Source organism: Mobula hypostoma, chromosome 1 (assembly GCF_963921235.1).
Source record: "Mobula hypostoma chromosome 1, sMobHyp1.1, whole genome shotgun sequence".
NCBI lineage: Eukaryota > Metazoa > Chordata > Chondrichthyes > Myliobatiformes > Myliobatidae > Mobula > Mobula hypostoma.
In genome coordinates, this window is record NC_086097.1 from 126,698,235 (window position 1) to 126,717,393 (window position 19,159).

General features: G+C 40.6%; 1 protein-coding gene across 2 annotated transcripts in view; it reads left to right on the forward strand.

Annotated features, from left to right (window-relative positions):
* LOC134350402 (desmoplakin-like) overlaps positions 1-19,159 on the forward strand; it is a 66,948-nt gene that overhangs the window by 34,255 nt on the left and 13,534 nt on the right. The window contains exons 17-23 of one of the 2 annotated variants that reach the window (XM_063055555.1): positions 82-220; positions 1,188-1,381; positions 2,825-2,987; positions 7,133-7,216; positions 7,308-7,415; positions 14,535-14,633; positions 14,933-16,750. In XM_063055555.1, the coding sequence (XP_062911625.1) occupies positions 82-220; positions 1,188-1,381; positions 2,825-2,987; positions 7,133-7,216; positions 7,308-7,415; positions 14,535-14,633; positions 14,933-16,750 (2,605 nt within the window). The remainder of the gene's footprint in view (positions 1-81; positions 221-1,187; positions 1,382-2,824; positions 2,988-7,132; positions 7,217-7,307; positions 7,416-14,534; positions 14,634-14,932; positions 16,751-19,159) is intronic. The other variant, XM_063055564.1, reaches the window with a different exon arrangement.

Consider the following 19,159-nt stretch of genomic DNA (forward strand, 5'->3'; position numbering starts at 1 on the left):
GTGATGTTGCCCTTGTTCTAAAATTTTGTGCAATCAGATATTTTTGCATTAAGATATCAATTAAATTTATTTTTTCTTTAGAATGAAAGCATTGAGGTTACTCTTCCAAAATATTCTCGAAGTGGAAGATCTGATAAAAGTTTATGAAGCAAGACTAACAGAAGAGGAGACTGTCCCAATGAGTTTGGAGAAAATCGAATCCTACAGAGACAATCTGAGGGTAAACAGAACTGATGGTATTACTTGCAGATCTTTTTGGGAGCAATTAATAGTTTATTTTGGGTAGTTGATAATTTGGCAGGGCAGGTTCTCCAGCCATTTCACATTGAAATTTGTTGATTTCTGCTGGAGGTGTGCAAACTTCTCTGCCAGGATGTATCCAGATAATCGTAAGTTTACGCTTTTTCTGACTCTTTCAAAAGCTTATTTAGATAAAGTCTGCGTCTACAGAACAAAATGATTCCCCTTTGTGTGCAAGTGATGTTTGATCTCTTGCAATGATGAATGTAGAATTTCTAAACTTTGAAAAGTGATATAGAAGGGATCAAAAAGTAATAATTATTTCTGGCGATCTCATTTTGAGATTTGTTTCCTGAAAATATAATAGTTCCATTTACCCACTTTTAAAAGCCAGTTCAAGTGCTGGTTTCTAGTTGGATCTTCGTGCACTTTGTCAGAAAAGTGCTTTGCTTGTGAATAGCTTGATTGTGGTTATGGCCAAGTTTGATCTACCCATTCGCTTCCAATAGCCATCTGTACATTAAACCTAGCCAACATATTGGTTGTGGTTCTTTGGTTTGCAATTCAAGTAACATTAGTGTTTTTCTATTAACTGAGCAAGTTAATAAATTCTCTATTTAACCCTGGATAAACAACCCCCATAAAGGCAAGCTCTTACAGCTGCTGTGGGCCTGTTTCAAAAAATAACATCAGCTGCACCTGATTTCCGCCCCTTTTTTCACTCAAAAAAGAGTACACTTTAAGATGTCAGTTCACATGAGATTTCTGGAAAATGAGAATGCATAGAGTGGGACACTTCCTGCACACCATGTCTTCTCTGTCCCCCCCCCCCCGCCCATCTCCTCATAGTTAAGTGGAGTTTGATGTGCCTCTGTCAACACACGTGCCACGAGCTAAACTCCATAACCTGCAAGTGCTTCAGCTTTTGTTTTGCTCCTTCCTCTTAGAAAATGAAAATGGAAGTGGATCAGAAGAAGAATTTGTTGACGTTGATGCAGCAGAATATGCAGGAATCGTTCCACATCAATGACGACATAATGCCATCTTTCTACAAGTGTGATATAGATCTTACAAAGTACAATGAGAAAGTAACGCAGCTGTCAGACAGGTGGCAGAGGATCTACAAAGAAATTGATAGCAGGTGTGGGTTTTGCCTTGCCTTTCAAAGGGTTAACAGCTCAGCTGAGTCAGACAACTGAACTCAGTATGTGGTGCTGTAACTGTGGCTTTGATTGTAGCTGGAAAATCTCAGGCTTTGAGATTTGAATCCGAGTGGTGGTGTAGAAAGCAAACAAACCATGTGTAACTGGTGGCATAAAGCAGAGCAGATGCCGGAATCTGGAGCAACACACAAACTGCTGGAGGAACTTAGTGGGTTAAGCAGGACGAACAGAAATTGTTGATGTGTCGGATTGAGGCCCTGCGTCAATACTTGACAATCCATTGATCCTGCATGACCTGCTGAGTTCCACCATCAGAGTGTTTGTCACACTTGCAACTGAATTAATGTATGCAGGTTTGCTAAAGCCATGTTGGGCTTGGTAGATCTGACCAAGATCCTGGACTTCTGTGCATTTCTCTGGGGGTGATCTGTAATCTGAAGGAAGGCCACAATCTCGGACACTGTCCTCTGTCACTGATCTATTTAGTTTTGACTAGTCCAGGTCTGATCATGCTCATGTGAATGGCCTTTGATAGCTCCTTTTGTTCTGTGTTGTTGACTAGAAGCTTGAGACCATCATCTCATAGAAGTTTGTGAATAAGAATTTTAAAAAAACGCTGCAGTGGAGGAAACCTTTTTTAAAAAAAACAGTTGAAAGTATGTATTAATTTCTGTTGGTCACTTGTTCTAAGTAGAAAAGCACTGTAGCAGCATTTCTTTGTAGTCACATGAGAAGAATCCAGAACTGAAAAACAGAAATAAAATTCTGCATTGGAAACACTCAACAGACTAGGCAGCGTGATTTGGAAAGAGAAGTGCTTAGTGTTTCAGCTTGAAGACGAGGAAAGAGACGAAGTAAGTTAGTATGAAGTTGTAGATAAGGTAAAACAAAGGTCATTCCGTGCTACTGGAGAAAGAGCACTCAGCCGATAGCACAGATGAATGTCCTCCAGCAGAAATGCCAAGTTCTGATATAGACTGAGAAAGTGAGTTATCTGAAGTTTGAAAATTCAGAACTGAATCCAGAAGGTTGCAATATTTGTGTTCAAATAAAATTCTGGATCCCAGTTGGCTTGAAACTACACAGTGGAGGGTGTTAAAGTGCCTAGCTCATTAGTGTGTGCTACGGGTTGTATCTTGGGTAATTCCAGATAATAGCACTGATCACTCAAGTACTTAACGGAGAGTAGAATGTGGAAAGCAAATACATCAGACTCTCCATCATAAAGCTGACTGTCCTTTAAGTAACTTCTCTTGTGTTTGGATTTCTGATAACTGTTTCCTTCTAAAGACCAAACATTTCTATAAGTTAGAAATTTTCTTGGGCTAGCAATTGGCTAATAGTTTGCCAAAGAAACGACGTCATATGAACCGTTGCTGTTCTCAAGTATTTAAACATTTGTGTTTTATTTACATCCCCAGGTATTCTGATTTAGACAAAGAACGTAAACAGCTCAGAGACTATGGAGATTTGTTCCAGAAGCTTAGTAAGTGGATTGATGTAACAAAACGCAAACAGGATGGGTTGCAAATCAACAGATGTGAGGATACAAATGTCCTTGTACAGCAGCTAAATGAACAAAAGGTTGGTATTTTTGTGGTATTCAAAGCATTTACATGTAACCATTACACATCAGCTATAACAAATTTTCATTGGAGTTAAATCAAAGTAGTTCAGACAAGCAAAACGTGCAGTTTAAGATTGCATGATTTGATCCCATATAAAACGCAGATAATAATTCTAATTAGCTGCCACAGTAACCCTGTGACATATAGATTTTTCTCCCCTGTCTGAGAGGTGTGCTGGCATTTAGATTCACAAATTGTCCTGGTGTAAATGGGCAGTGGGAGCATTAGGATGTTACTTTATGGGCTTGTGAGAGAATAGTTGGGAGGTCAATAAGTAAGGAATGGGATAGATGAATATTGCCATGGACTTGATGGGCTAAGGGAAATATGAGAGATGAGAAGTGATGCACATTTCCATTTTAAAAAAAAAAGTAAAAACTAATTATTTTTTGTCTGTGATCTCTCTTTTTAAATCTTTTTATTAATTATTATTGAAAATCAACAACAGAGGGAAAAGTACATCAAAATAATCAAGACAACGTATCCATGTGTAGAATAAGAGTTAAGCTATCAACCAGGCTGAACAGTATATCAATAATAATCAAAAAACAAAGTGTTAAAGCTTTTTTTATATGGGAAAGGAAAGAAAGAAAAAAAGAACCCCTACTAACTAAAACAGAGAAAACCCCTAATAACTTTTTAAAAAAAAAAAGGGGGGGGAAAAAACCCCATTTGGAGCACAAACCCGGAGCTATGCGCCATACAAGCTTCCATTTTAAAAAAAAGATATTAAACCGCCAACGAAGTCCATATACCCAAGCATCAGAAAAGGACTATCTTTATTAACTCAAGTCAAATGATAATAACGGGCAAAAGAACCCCACCTTTTCTCGAAGTCAAATCTGGGATTAAAAGTTCGACTTCTAATTTTTTCCAAACTAAGACATAACATCACCTGAGAGAACCATTGTATCAAAGTGGGAGCAGAGGCATCTTTCCATTTTAATAAAATAGCCCTTCTAGCCAATAATGTGACAAATGCAATTACGTATTGGTCAGTTTTAGAAATACTGTGAATATGAAGAGGAATTATACCAAACAAAACTGTCAATTTATTAGGTTGTAAATTGATTTTTAAACTATTTCATTTAACTTCGTTATTAGGAGCTCCTTTATCCTATGATTAATCAATCATTATGAATTTGGTACCAGTTTCGTAAGTTTTTTAATCTTAAAAAATTTAACCTTTTTAGTTTAATTTATCGAAACTATTTATTTAAACCTTCACTTAGTGATCCTACCTTTTCTCTTTGGAGGAATAAAGGAACTTTTTCCTTTATGGACTTGTTTCAAGAAGATTGAGTGATTGATCTCTCAATGCACAGGATAAATAGCTTAAATGCTCATTTTATAAACGGAGCCTGAGGCCAGTGTATTGGAAACACAACCAAGGTCGGGGAAATGAACATTTGAAATTCAGTTTCATCAATGGTTCTTTATCTACAGGAAGGAAAGTGGAATTTGAGTATTGGTCTGAATTTTGGGATTGTGGCCAAAGAGCTTAGATGGCTATTTATTGTGCTGATTTCTGCTAACTTTTAGAAAGCCCCTGAGTGGTTACCCTGTACCATTGTCCATCTAATCCAGCATGGCATTCTTTCCCAGAGCTTGTGATGTGTCGGCAAGGCAATTCTTAGCTTGGCTTCCCAACACAAAAGATGAGTCTGTCCATTGGGATGTGCCTTACCTAAACCAGAGGGTAAATGCTGTATTAAATGGAAACCAGGAGAGAGCAGGGAGAGAAAAATGATGTGCTGAAGAGATAGAACAAAGCACTTTTTTTTAAAAAATAAAAGTGGTTTTGAACCAAGTTAGGCAGACAATTGCTTCTGGGCTATTCCACTGACTGTCAGCTGTTCAGGACTCCACGTGCCTTACACTTTTTGTGTGGCACAATGGTACGACAATCAGCGCTGCTTCTGCAGAGCTCTAACAACACAGGTTCAATCCTGACCTCAGGTTCTGTATTTGGAGCTTAACATTCTCCCTCTGATCACATGAATATCCTCTGGGTGTTCTGGCATTTTCTTGCATTGAAGGGACATGTTGATTGGCCATTGTAAATGACCCCTTCTGCAGATTGGTGACAGAAAAGCCACTAGGAAATTAATGGGAATGTGAGAAATTATATTGTAGGTTGCAGGGCAATGGGACTCGTGGGAGTGCTCTGGGTTTAGACTTGCATGGATGATATTCAGCCCATTGTTATATTGTAAGAAAATATGACAGGTATAAGTCCGAAGTGAGCTGGAAGTTGGATGCAGTTGTATCTGACTACCCACTCTATTACGGAACTTGCCACTAAGACCAGCACTGAAGAAATGGAAAGATGCACTTGGCACTTGGCCCCTCAGCTTAATGGAGTTACTGGTATTGGAGGAAGGTAAGTGCTAGAATTTGTCTCTTTTTTTGGTTTTTTCAGTTTTTTATTAATATTTTTTGAAATTTGTTGGGTTTGTAAAATTATTTAAATTTGATAAGGTCTGTAATGTCTTTTCAAACATTTTAGAATGGCTTTTAAATCCTTTAACAGCTTTGAACTGTGCAAGACTGGGTGTTCCTGGGAGGAACACATAAGACTTCAAGTTACTCTATCAGAAACTTAGTAACTCCTCGGAGCCTGCTCCAACACACTGGGTGCCCATTAGTGCAAAGGGACAGTTAGCCCAGGAAAGGTAAATGCAAGTGGGCAAGTCCCACAGATGTTGTGTCCGGGCAGTGAGGCTGGCGCTACCATTCAGCTCTGTTTGCCAATTAAATTTGATGAAATGAGACTTCACACTTGCTAATCTTGCAATGTCAGTGATGATCCTGAGGCAACCAGGGGCATCTTCTGGAATCCCCTCAATTTGAGAAGGCCAATGATGTTTCCTACTCTCTCATTTGAGAGGTGGCAAATATGGGATGAAACGTTCTACTACTTTAAGGAGGACTTTCTTTGGGCATAACAATGTAATGACCTGAAGTATTGTCTGAGGAAAAGCAGAAAAAGGTTTGCTCCTATTTGTGGCTTAGCTGGTAGATCTAACATTGAACTCCTATGTGGAAGATTACCCAAATAAGACCAGTTCATAAGTTTAAGCTCTAAACTTTCAAGTGAAAATGGTTTTTCATCACATGCTCTGAGGTGGCAGAACTGGGATCTACCTGATAGCAGACGTGGAACTGGTGGGAATTCCTCTAGCTCGTAACAGTTTTGCTTTCCCTACCTGTGTCTGTTGTGACGAGTACACGAAACTGCCAATCACGTACTCGGCCTTGACCACTTGCATTGGAAATGTGGACAATGGCAGTGCCATAAGCAAGCTTCCTCCGGGTGCTCCTTTTTCTTCCCACAGTCCAAAGATGTACTGGTTAGTAGGTTAATTGGTCATTGTGAATTGCCCTGTGATTAGGCTAGTGTTAAATATAGGTAGGTTTCTGGACGGCATGGTTTGTTGTGCAGGGAAGGCCTGTTCTGTGCTGTATTTCTAAATAAATTAAATCCAGTAGGGGCCCGATTCTGTTGGGGAAATACTGGCAGTTCTCTACATTTAAATGTTTTAGTGCCATCGTGTTTAGGATTCCAGCACACATAATGACATCCTAACCTTGCTGACCATGTTTAAGTGACCATTGCACAACAGCAGTCCAATGTGAAACTTGTGTGCAGCAGTAGTGTATGAACCTGTGGGGCTTCCTCAGTTCTCGGCCTGCGGAATCTGTTCTGACACAACGCCACTTTGGAGCTGAAGGCAAGTGTTTGGTAGCCTACATTTTACTTTGGAGGATTAATCAAATGAATTAACATTTGAAAAGTGCACTTTAGTACTTTTATGATTGTGTTTTTTTTTTAAAAAGCCAGGCAAGCTTATTCAGAGGTCAGAACATTTTTCAGTTGTTCTGTCATTAAGACTGCTTTGGCTCTTGTAACAGCATCACATTGTGTTTGACCCGCTAGCAGGAGATTAACCTCAGGAAAGTTTGGCGCCATTCCCACTAACTGACAAAATTGTGTTTTTTTTTCCCTTTGGTTACTTCTTCCTTTGATACATTGAGATCGAATGATACCTGTTGAAAAGAACTTCTTCCTGTTAACATTTTTGCTTTATTGTTGATTAGAACTTGCACTCAGAAATAAAGAATAAACGAAGTGATGTTGAAGAGTACCAAAAACATGCAGACCACTGTGCAACATCTGTAAAGGTAGGAAACTTTTGTCGCCCAAGAAGCGAGTATTGCTGCTTATTCACAATATCATGAAATGAGTGATTTACACAAACTTGTTATTGAACAGGATTATGAGCTACAATTAGCATCATATAGCGCTGGCCTGGAAACACTGCTGAATATTCCAGTCAAGAGACAAGTGGCACAGTCAATTTCCACTACAATTCTTCATGAGGTATGTAAAACATTGTGTGTTTTTGCTACAGCAACCATACTTTGCAATCTATTCACCAATTACAAGTTTAATTCAAAAAGAAAGCAGCTTGCTAAATAGGTAATTGAAGACTTAGACAATAAATTCTAAAGTGAACTGTTTCCAAAATAGTATTGGCCAGAAGTGGCTTATTTAAATCTTATCATTGTATTCAGGAGTGGTAACAATAGGTTTAGAGGCCTTTCTGCCCTTTGAATTCATACTGATTCACAATCTGACAGCTGAGGAATTGACTGGATGCAAACTTTGTTCACGTGGCTGTGTTGCTTGGTGGAACATTGTCAAGGGATAATATACAAGATGCATAATTACTGTAATTAACATGCAGAATGCTGGACAAACTCATTGTGTCAGGCAGTGTCTATGGAAGAAAATGAACAATTGATGTTTCGGGTTGAGATCCTTCATGACTGGAAGGGGACAGAAGATGGAATTAAACATAAGGTTGTGATAGGAGGTGATTTTAACTTTCCACATATTGACTGAGACTCCCGTACTGGATGGGATATAGTTTGTCAAATGTGTTCAGCAAAGTTTCCTTAATCAATACAGAGGTGAAAACCAAACAGGGTGTGATACCAGATCTCTTATCAGGGAATGAGACGGGGCAGCTAGTAGAAGTTTGTGTAGCGAAACACTTTGCATCTAGTGATCATAATTTTATTAGTTTCAAGATAATTGTGGAGAAGGATAGGTCTGGTCCTTGGATTGAGATTCTGAATTCGAGAAAAAACAATTTTGATGGTATCAGAATGGATCTGGCAAGTGTGGATTAGGACAGCTTGTTTTCTAGCAAAGGTATGCTTGGTAAATGGGAAGCCTTCAAAAGCGAAACTTTGAGATGAAGTTTGTACATTCCTGTCAGAGTAAAAAGTAAGACTAACAGATTTGGAGAATCTGAATGGGAGATGGAAAAGGCATGTAAAAAGGATCAAGTTATGATGGTTATTGAGGATTTCAAAATGCAGCTAGATTGGGGAAAATTGGATTCATGTGGGATCCCAAGAAATGCAATTTGTAAAATGCCTACCAGATGGTTTTTTTTTTTGAGCAACTTGAGGTTGAGCCAATTAGGGAAAAGGCAATTTTGGATTAGGTGTCGTGCAATAAACCAGATTTGATTAGGAGTATAAGGTAAAGGAACACTTGGGAGGCAGTGATCAGAATTCAGCCTGCAGTTTGAGAGGGAGAAGATGAAGTCAGATGTAACAGTATTACATAGAAGTAAAAGGAGTGATAATGCATGAGAGAGGAGCTGGCCAAAATTCATTGGAAGGGTACACTAGTAGGGACAATGGCCAACACAATGGCTGGAGTTTCTGGGAGCAATTCAGAAGGTGCAGAATAGATACATCCCTAAGATGAAGAAGCATTCGAAGGGAGAATGATGTGACAAGGGAAGTCGAAGGCAACATAAAACCAAAACAGTGGACATACAAAATAACAAAAATTAGTGGGATGTTAGAGGATTATGAAGCTTTTAAATCCCAAACAGAAGGCAATTTAAAAAGGCCATTGGGAGAGATAAGACGAAATATGAAGGTAAGCTTGCCAATAGTACAAACGAGGAAGCCAAAAGTTGTTATTTTGGGATAAATAGAGATAAGGGATGAGAGAGGATATCAGGCTGTTGGAAAATGACACTGGAGAGATAATAATGGGGGACAAGTAAATGGTGGACAAATGTAATAAGTGTTTTGTGTCAGTCTTCACTGTCACACTAGTAGTATGCCAGAGATTTGAGTGTCGGGGGCAGAACTGTGTGTAGTTGCTATTACTAAGGAGATGGTGCTTGGGAAACTGAAAGGTCTGAAGGTAGATAAGTCACCTGGAACAGATGGACTACACTCCAGGGTTCTGAAAGAGGTAGCTGAAGAGATGGTGGAGGCATTTGTAATGATCTTTCAAAAAATCGCTAGATTCTGAAAGGATTTCGGAGGACTGGAAAATTGCAAATGTTACTCTTCCCTTTAAGAAGGGAGGGACCAGATGAAAGGAAATTATAGGCTAGTTGGTTTGACCTCGGTGGTTGGGAAGATGTTGGAGTTAACTGTTAAGGATTTGGTTTGAGGGTACTTGAAGGCACATGATAAAGTGGACGAAAGTCAGCATGAATTACTTGAGAAATCTTCCCTGACTAATCTTTTCAAGTCAAGTCACTTTTTATTGTCATTTCAACCATAACTGCTGGTACAGAACTTAGTAAAAATGAGACGTTTTCCAGGACCATGGTGCTACATGAAACAATACAAAAACTACACTGAACTACGTAGGAATAAACACAAAAACTACACTAGACTGCGGACCTATCCAGGCTTGAGGAAATAGCAAGCAGGATAGACAAAGGAGTGTCGGTGGATGTTGTGTACTTGGATTTTCAGAAACTATTTGCCAAGGTGCCACACCCAAGACTGCTTAATAAAGTAAGAGTCTATGGTATTGAAGGAAAAATACTAGCATGGCTAGAAGATTGGCTGACTGGCAAGAGGCAAAGAGTGGGAATAAAGGAAGTCTTTTCTGGTTGGCTGCCAGTGACCAGTGGTATTCCACAGGGGTCAGTGTTGGGACCAATTCCTTTTGTATTACATGGCAATGATTTGGATGATGGAATTGATGGCTTGGTGGCCAAGTTTGTGGATGATACAAAGATTGGTGGAGGAGCAGGTACTGTTGAGGAAGCAGTGAGTCTGACAAAGAAGTTGAACAGATTGGGAGAATGGACCAAGAAGTGGCAGATGGAATGTAGTGTAGGGAAGTATATGGTCGTGCACTTTTGGTAGAAGAAATCATGGCATGGACTATATTCTAAGTGGGGCAAAAATTCAAAAATCAGAGGTGCAAAGGGACTGGGATCCTCGTGCAGAATTTCCTAAAGGTTAACCTGCAGGTTGAGTTAGTGGTAAGGAAAGCGAATGTTATAAATGTCATTCAATGTTATCATTCATTTAAAGAGAATTGGAATATAAAAACACGTATATAATGCTAAGGCTTTATAAATCATTGGTCAGACCACACTTGGAGTATTGTGAGCAACCTTTGGCCCCCTTATCTAAGAATGGGTGAGCAGGCTTTGGAGAGAGTCCAGAACTGGTTCCCAAGAATGATTCCAGAGAGATGAAGTGGTTAATGCATCAGGAATGTTTGATGGCTCTGGCCTTGTACTTGCTGGAGATTAGTAAAATGAGGGGAATGTCATTGAAACCTATTGACCATTGAAAGGCCTAGATAAAGTGGATGTGGAGAGATTGTTTCTTTTAGTGGGGGAACTCTAGGACCAGAGGACACAGCCTCATAATTGAGTGATGAGATGAGGATTTTCTTTTTCCCCCAGACAGGGTAGTGAATCAATTGGTGCAGATGGCTGTGAAGGGCAAGTCATTGGGTATATTTAAAACAGATGTTGACAGGTTCATGATTTGTCAGGGAGTTAAAGGTTATGGGGAGAAGGCAAGAGAATGGGGCTGAGAGGGATAATAAATCAGCCATGATGAATGGCACAGTAGAATCAATGGGCTGAATAAAATAATTCTGCTCCTATGTCTTATGGTCTAATGGAAGCTTGGTTTTCGAGGCCTTGGTTAAGAAAAGGGATGAGGTTCATAGCAACTCTAGGCAGAAAGGGGCAAAGGAGGTGCGTATAAGAATGCAAAAGAAGGTTTAAGGAAATCGGAGGGCTGAAAGAAAGCATGAGGTTGCTCTGATAGACAAGGTGAAGGAGAATCTCAAGGGCTTCTACAGATATATTAAGAGCAAGAGGTAGTAAGGAACAAAATTGGTCTTCTGGAAGATCAGCTTGGTCATCTATGCATGGAGCTGAAAGCGATGGGGGAGATCTTAAATGGATATTTTGCATCTGTATTCTCTTGGGAGAGGGACAGACTATAGAAGTAAGCAATGCAGCAGTAAGGTCATGGACCATATACAGGTTAGAGGTAGAGGTGGAAAGGTACCAGGAACAGTGGAGGCAGTGAATATTGTCTCCATGGACTTTAGAAAGGCTGTTGACCAGGTCCCAGATGGGAGGTTGGTTAAGAAAGTTCAGTCACATGGCATTGAAGATTAAATTGGCTTTGTGGGAAAAGCTAGAGAGTGGAGGTAGATGGTTACCTCTCTGATTGCAGGTCTGTTAGTTGTGTGCCACGGGGATCAGTGCTGGGTATCTTCTTGCTTGTCATCTTTATCAGCGATCAGGATGATGATGTGGTTGACTGGACCAGCAGATTTGGAGATGACGCCAACATTGGGGGTGTAGTGGACAGCGAAAAAGACTGTCGAAGCTTTGTGTGATCTGGACTTGCCAGAAAAATGGGCTGAGAAATAGCAGATGGAGTTTAATGCAGACAAGTGTGAAGTGTTGTAGTTTAGGAGAACAAACCTGGGTAGGAGTTGCACAGTGAGCAGTAGGTCGCTTGAGGAGTTGCAGTAGATCAGAGGCATCTGAGAACATAGATCCATAATTCCTTAAGTGGTGTCACAGGTAGATGGGGTTATAAAGCTTGCCACATTGTCCTTCATCAAAGTACTGACTGCAGGGGTTGGGATATAAAGCTGAAGTTTTATAAGATGTTAGGCCTAATTTGGAGAATTGTGTGCAGTTTTGGTCACCTACCTACAGGAAAGATGTCAATAAGATTGAAAGAGTGCAGAGAATACTTACAGGGATGTTGCCAGGACTTGAGGATCTGAGTTACAGTCAGTCAAGTTGGCAGCAGCATCATGAACTCCGTCACGGTGAGCACTGGTGCTCCCCAGGGCTGTGAGCTCAGCCCGCTGAAGTTCACACTGCTGATTCACCACTGCACTGCCAGGTGCAGCTCAAACCGCAGCATCAACTTCACTGACGATACCGACAGCAACAGTGATGAGTTGGCATACAGAGAGGAGGTTGAGGGGCTTTTCAGATGGTGTGAGAGCATCCGGAGTCTCAACGTGGACAAGACAAGAGGTGATTGTGGACTTCAGGACGGTGCAGTCAACCACTCTCCATTGCACATCAGCAGCTCTGCCTTTGAGTGAAGAGTTCCTTGGTGTGCAGCTAATGAGGGATCTAACCTGGGCCCACAACATCACCTCATTAGTCAAGAAGGCACAGCAGTGTCTTCACGTTCTGAGGAGATTGAGGTATGCAAGACTCCCCCACCTCCATTCTAACAAGTTTCTACAGGAGCACCCTCAGGGGTGTGCTGTCTGTCTGCATCATTGTGTGTTATGGAAGCTGCAAGGTATCAGACCACAAGGCCCCACAAGTGATGGTAGTAATTGCCGAGAGGATCACCAGTGTCTGTCACTGCCCCCCCCCCCCCATTTGTTCCATTTACTGGGAGCATTGTCGACTAAGGTCCTGAAGCATTGTTGAGAATCCCTCCCACCCATCCCACAATCTCTTTTGACCCACCACCATCTGAGCATGAGGGCTAGGATTGCCAAATTGGGTAACAGTTTCTTCCCTCAGGGTGTGAGACTAATGGATACCCTGCCACCACCGAGGTCTTGTCACTGTTTACCTATGCTGCGTGGATTGTGAATTGTATTTTTAACTTGTGATAATATTTTGGTTTGTGTGTTATGTTTTGTGGGTGCACCATGGTCCCGAGGAATATTGTTTCATTTGGTTGTATATGTGACAGTAAATTTGAACTGATGCGGAAGGGGCCATACCGGGAGTACCAGATGCCAAAAAAAAAATGACAGCATTAGATTTGAATCTGAAGTGCTGCTTCACCTGGGAGGACTGTTTGGGCCCTGAATTGTTGTGAGGGAGGAGGTGTAGGGATAGGAGGAACACTTAGACCTGTTTGAGTTAAATGCCTGGAGGGTGTGCAGGAATATGTGCACACCCAACCTGGTGCAGATTGATCACTTCAAACACCCTGCAACTGCTGGCATCTGCCAATGCTAATTATTTTAATTCCACCTCTACTCCCACAACTGGCATGTCTGTTCACAGCCTTCTCTACTGCCACGTTGAAGCCAGTCTCCAAATGGGGGAGCAACTTCTCATTCTGTCTTGATTAGTCTGCAACCTGACAGCATGAAGAGTAAACTTCACTTACTTCTGGTAATCAGCATCCCAAGCCCTTTATTTTCCCTTATCCCTGTGGCTACATTACCCCTTCTCTCCCCTACCCCACCCTTACGACTTGCCCATCACTTTCACCTTCTTCACCCTACCCCTGACCCCCTTCAGTTTCCCCTCTCTCTCTCCTTTCATTCCACAGTTAACTCTTCTCTCCTATCAGATCCCTTTAGACCTCTGACTTCTCACCTGTCACCTCCGAGCTTTTTTTTAACATTGATTCCCTTCCCCTCTCTCTGACCCTTTTTCTCCTAGAATCACCAATCACCTGCCACTTCTTACTAGCTGTTATTCGTCCTTGGTCCCTGTACCTTTTTATTTGTGCTTCTGCCTCCTTCCTCTCCAGTCTTGCTCAAAGATCTGAGTCCAAAATGTCACCAGTTCATTTTCCTGTATTGATGCTGCCTGACCCACTGAGTTCCTCCACCATTTTGTGTGTTGATCCAGATTTCTAGCATCTGTAGTCTCTCTTGTGCAACTACTGATATTCTGCTGGTCTTCCTTGCTGGCACACCCATGCTATTGTTAGTTTTACAAGCATCTCATTGATCACAAGCATTTTGGGAAATCAAAGATCTTTTTATTGCCTTACCTTTATTTAAATCCTTTTCTTTTACTCCGCTCCTTCTTTGTGCTACTCCTATTTCTTTATGTATCCCCAGTGATGGAAGATTTTGAGATGGCTGATGCTTTCTGCCAGCAATCTTGGAGACTGAGGTGGTCGACCTCTATGGGTCACTTCCTGCTTTTCAGTGAAAAGAGTATCGGGCACTTTACTGTGCTGTTATGTTAAATGAATCCAGATGCCAGGGACCATTCCCTTAAAGGAGTCAGTAGCTGCGAGGAACAATTCAAATACATCTTAATTTAGACATTGGACCCTGATGCTGAATAATTTTGCTAGGCTCTGAATTCATTAAAAATTGAAATCTGAATTCTACTTTTATTAATAACGTGACAAAAGCTTCAAGGTTATCACCAAAACTTCTATATTTATTCACCAGTCTGCAGATCTGCAGTCTCGTTACATAGAACTGCTTACAAGATCCAGTGACTACTACAAGTACCTAAGTGAGATGTTGAAGAGCATGGAAGAAGCAAAGGTGAATATATTCTTCACTAAAACTTTAATGTGTGTATATATATTCTTACATCTTCCAGCAAATGTTATGGTTTTTGTTGGTTGGTTTTATTTAGAAAGTAAAGTTATACATTTACTTCTGTAATATAGCATGCTTCATTCTTAAAACTGTGTACATTTGTAATATGGACAGTCTGTATTTGTTTTAAATTATAACGATGTAATCAGCTTTTAGATTAATGACTTAATGTTTATATTAAAGAAATGTAGGTTACAAACCAAAATATCACAGGCCACTTCAATCTAATTTTAATTATACAGATAAAAAACACAAAAATTGAGCTTTTGGAAGAGGCACTTAAAAATGCCCAAGATGAGAATGCTGATAGTATGCACCAGAAGAAGTATCTTGATCAACATTTAAGCCAGGTTCAGAGTGAGTACACAGACTTCCGGAAAAAGATACTCCTCCTGGAGGAGCAGAAGAGGAATGCTGAAATAGACCGAGATGCCACGAAACACAGTCTGGATGCACAACTTATCAAAATAAAGGAAGTCAATGAGAAGATCACAAGACTGACGTTTGAAATTGATGAGGAAAAAAGAAAGAGAAAATTAGCTGAAACCCAGTGTGACCAACGAAAGGATGAATATGATAGTATTTTTCGAATGAAGCAGAAGGAGCTTGATGAGGCTCACTGGCTCAAATTGGAGCTTGAGAAATCGATCAAAGACAAGGAAAGAGAGATGGAAAAGCTTAGGGGTGTATTGAAGGAGGAGTCTTTAAGAAGGCAACAACTTGAAAGTGAACTAGATAGGCTTAGGGACCATTTTGAGCAGGAAAAAAGGGTATTGAATTCACAGATTGAAAAAGAGGTTCACATAAGGGAAACCACAGTTGAAAAGTTAACTATGAAGAAGGAAGATGATGTTGCCACTTTGAATATTCAGTTGCAAAAGGCTCTGAATGAGAAAAAGAACCTCAGTGATGAAATAGATCGATTAAAAAGTTCTGCGAGGGAAATTGAGCTGAGTAGGAAAAGAGCAGAAAATGATGTTTTGCAACAGAAATCAGCTAGTGCTGAAGAGTCCAGAAAGAGGATGGAGCTTGAACTAGAAATAGAAACACTCACCAAGTTTAAAACTGAGGAAACTTTGAGGTTTAAATCATTTCAGGAGGATACCTCCAAAGCTATCCATGACAAAGCCAAGGAGATCGAAAGGGTGAAGATCTTACTGGAGGAAGAAATAAATAAGCGGAAGCATTTGGAAAATGAGAATGATGAATTGAAAAAAATAAAAACAGATTTTCAGAAAAAGGAAGCTGAAAATCTTGCTAAAATTAAAATCACAGAGCAAGAGTTTACAATTATAAAGGTGGAACGTGACAGAATATCTAGAGAAAAGGCTGGTTTGGAAAATGAAATTGCACGCCTGCAGAACAGTTTAAGGGAGGTGAACAGTGGGAAGTATAAGATAGATGAGGAGCTGAAACAGCTAAGGAAGAATCTAAGTGAAGAGACTGCGAAGAGAAGTACTGCTGAAGAGAAGTTTAGAAACCTTGAGCAAAAGTGCAGGGAGCATACAAGTTCAATTACGCGGCTTACCCATCAGATTGAAGAAATCTCAATCATGAAGAAGAAGGTGGAAAATGATCTCTTTGAGCAACGGAACACTTTGGAACAGCAACGCAAGGAGAAGGCCATCAGCACAGAGGAGTTGAGTAGGTTGTACACTGACATAGAAACACTGCGTCGCCAGTTGAATCAAGAGAAAGAGAACGTGAGACAGGCTCATCAGAGAAATGAGTACTTGCAGAAAACAATTGAAGAGAAAAGCAAGATTTTGAACGAAAGCATAAGTGAAATAGATAGGCTGCGTTCTGTTGTGGAAAACCTCACCAAAGAGCGACTGAAGTTGGAGGAAGAATTGAGAAACTTGAGGTCAGAATTTGATGATCTCCACAGAAGCCAAAGTGAAACGGAGGGTGAGAAGTCGCAAACCATCTCGGAGTTGAGGATGCAACTTGAACTTTCTAACAAAAGAACAACTGACCTACAGGAGCTAATTATTGAGTTAAAGAATGAGAGGGAAAAATTGAAACTGGAAGTTGAATCATTCCAAAAGCAAGCTCTGGAGGTACATGCAAGTTTTACTGTTTTATCATGTATTATTATTAATCTTTATTATACAGAAATATAAACAATGAATGTTAACATTGTCTAGTATTTTGCCACTGAAGGTATCCATAGCTTTCAGGAAATATGAGAGTGAATTTGGATAGAATTTCTGTAGAATTTTCAGTCAGCCAATTGGGCTATCATTTTCAATCTTCTGTAGAACTTCATTCAAATTGGATCAGTTAATGAGCTTACCTTTGCAAACATTTTGCAATTACATCAAAATTTGGGTGACCACTTTATCGAGCACATTGGCTCCATCCACAAAAAAAAAAACAGGATTTCCCTGTGGCCAACCACTTCAGTTCCCATTCCCATTCTGACATGTCAGTCCATGGCCTCCTCTTCTGCGTGTTGAGAGCACTCTTAGGTTGGAAGAGCAGCATCTTGTATTCACCTAGGGAGCCTCCAACCTGATGACATGAATATCGATTTCTCCAACTTAAGGTAATATTTTTTCCTCCTTTCCTCTTTCCCTCCTCGTTTCCTCTCTCTGCCCCCCGCCCGTCTCTTTTCCTTAGCTACCTATCACCTTCCCCAGTGCCCTTGCATCTTCCCTTTCTCCCTTGGTCCACTCTCTTCCCCTATCTTCTCCTACCTTCTCCAGCCTTTTACCTTTGCCACCTATCACCTCCCAGCTTCTTGTATCCCTCCTCCCCCACCAACTTGGCTTCCTGTCACCTTCCAGCTTGTACTCCTCCTCCTTCCCGCCCTCCTCCATCTACCTATTCTGGCATCTTCCCGCTTCCTTTCCAGCCCTGATCAAGGATCACGGCCTGAAATGCCAATCATTCATTTCCATAGATGCTCTCTGACCTGCTGAGTTCCTTCAGCATGCTATGTATGTTGCACTGGATTTCCAGCATCTCCAGAATCTAATCACAAACAAGTGAAAATCTTCAGATGCTGGAAATCCAAGTAACGCACACAATGCTGGAGTAATTCAGCAGGCCAGGCAGCATCTATGGAAAAGAGTACAGTCAATGTGTGTGTGCTTAGAATTTTCCTGAATTCTAATTGTAACTTGACCTTTATACTTACAAAACCCTAGACCTCTCTTTCATGAAACTATTTGGGTTAATGGCTAGTAAGCCAAATAGTAGCAAAAACTTTCCCTGTTCCATTTATTACCAAACAGAACATGGATGACTAATTTGCGTAAAGGTAAGAATTCTATTGTATCACAACAATTTTGGTTCTAGTTTGCTGTAACACCTATGTTAGCCAAGAAAACAACTTTTAACTATTGAGATGTTGTTGGTAGGTAGTGCAGAGGCCTCTCATCTCCAGGACCCTGGGTTCAATACTGCCTCCAGTGCTATCTGAGTGGATTTTGCATTCCTCATGATCATGTGGGTTTTTCCCTAGGTGTCACAGATTTCTTTCCATATGCCAGATGTGCCAAGTGTTGGGTTGATTGGTTACTGTAAATTACATCCAGACTGGGTAACGAGTGGATGAATCAGGTGGAGGTTGATGGGTATATGTGAGAGATTAGGTTATCAGGGAAGAGGTGGGGATTGCTGTGGCATAGAGATTTTTGGGATCGGACGCCCGTGACCAGAGAAGTTCTACAGGAATCGATGCTGGGATAGTCCGTCCCCAGGTAATGAACTGGTTCCACTTTTACAGATGTTCACAAGTCAATTTTGTTAGCAAGTCAGAAAATACATTTCTTTTAAAAATCACTTGATATGGTAGCCATGATTCTACAGTATCACCATAAGTGGTATCAACAACACACACAAGGTTGATCAGATTAACTGCAAGTGGAGAGAGAAAAGTGGTTTTTGCTATATGCACATTCAAAGTTCATTTATTTTCCAAGTATGTATACTATATACAACCTTGTGAAGCGTCTCCTTTTGGGCAGCCGCAAAACAAAAGGAATCCAATAGAACCAATTAAAAAAATAAATAAATAAATAAAAATTAAAAAATAAAGACCGCCCAACACCCAGTGTGCAGGGGGAAGAAATCGTGCAAACAATAAAAGTAAGCAAGTAACATTCATAACTGAAGTTCACAAAAGTGAGTCCACAGCCACAAAGCTAGTCATTGCTGCAGCCGATCCAGGAGCCTGCTGCAGGCTACAGCACAGTGAGGGGGCATACAGGGACATGTATCAGACTTTGGAGTTTAACAATGTATTAGACTTTGGAATTTAACAGTTGTACGTGAGCTTGTTCGTAGATAGAGATGTCCATAAGTTGGGCATCTGTAACTGAAGGACAGCATGTATACCCAAGTCATCCACATACATGTGGGAAGCATGATTTTAAGTTCACAGATAACATGAAGGTCAATGTGAGGTGATGCATTTTGGAAGCACCGATGAGACTAGAATAAAAACTACGAATAGTAGGGAC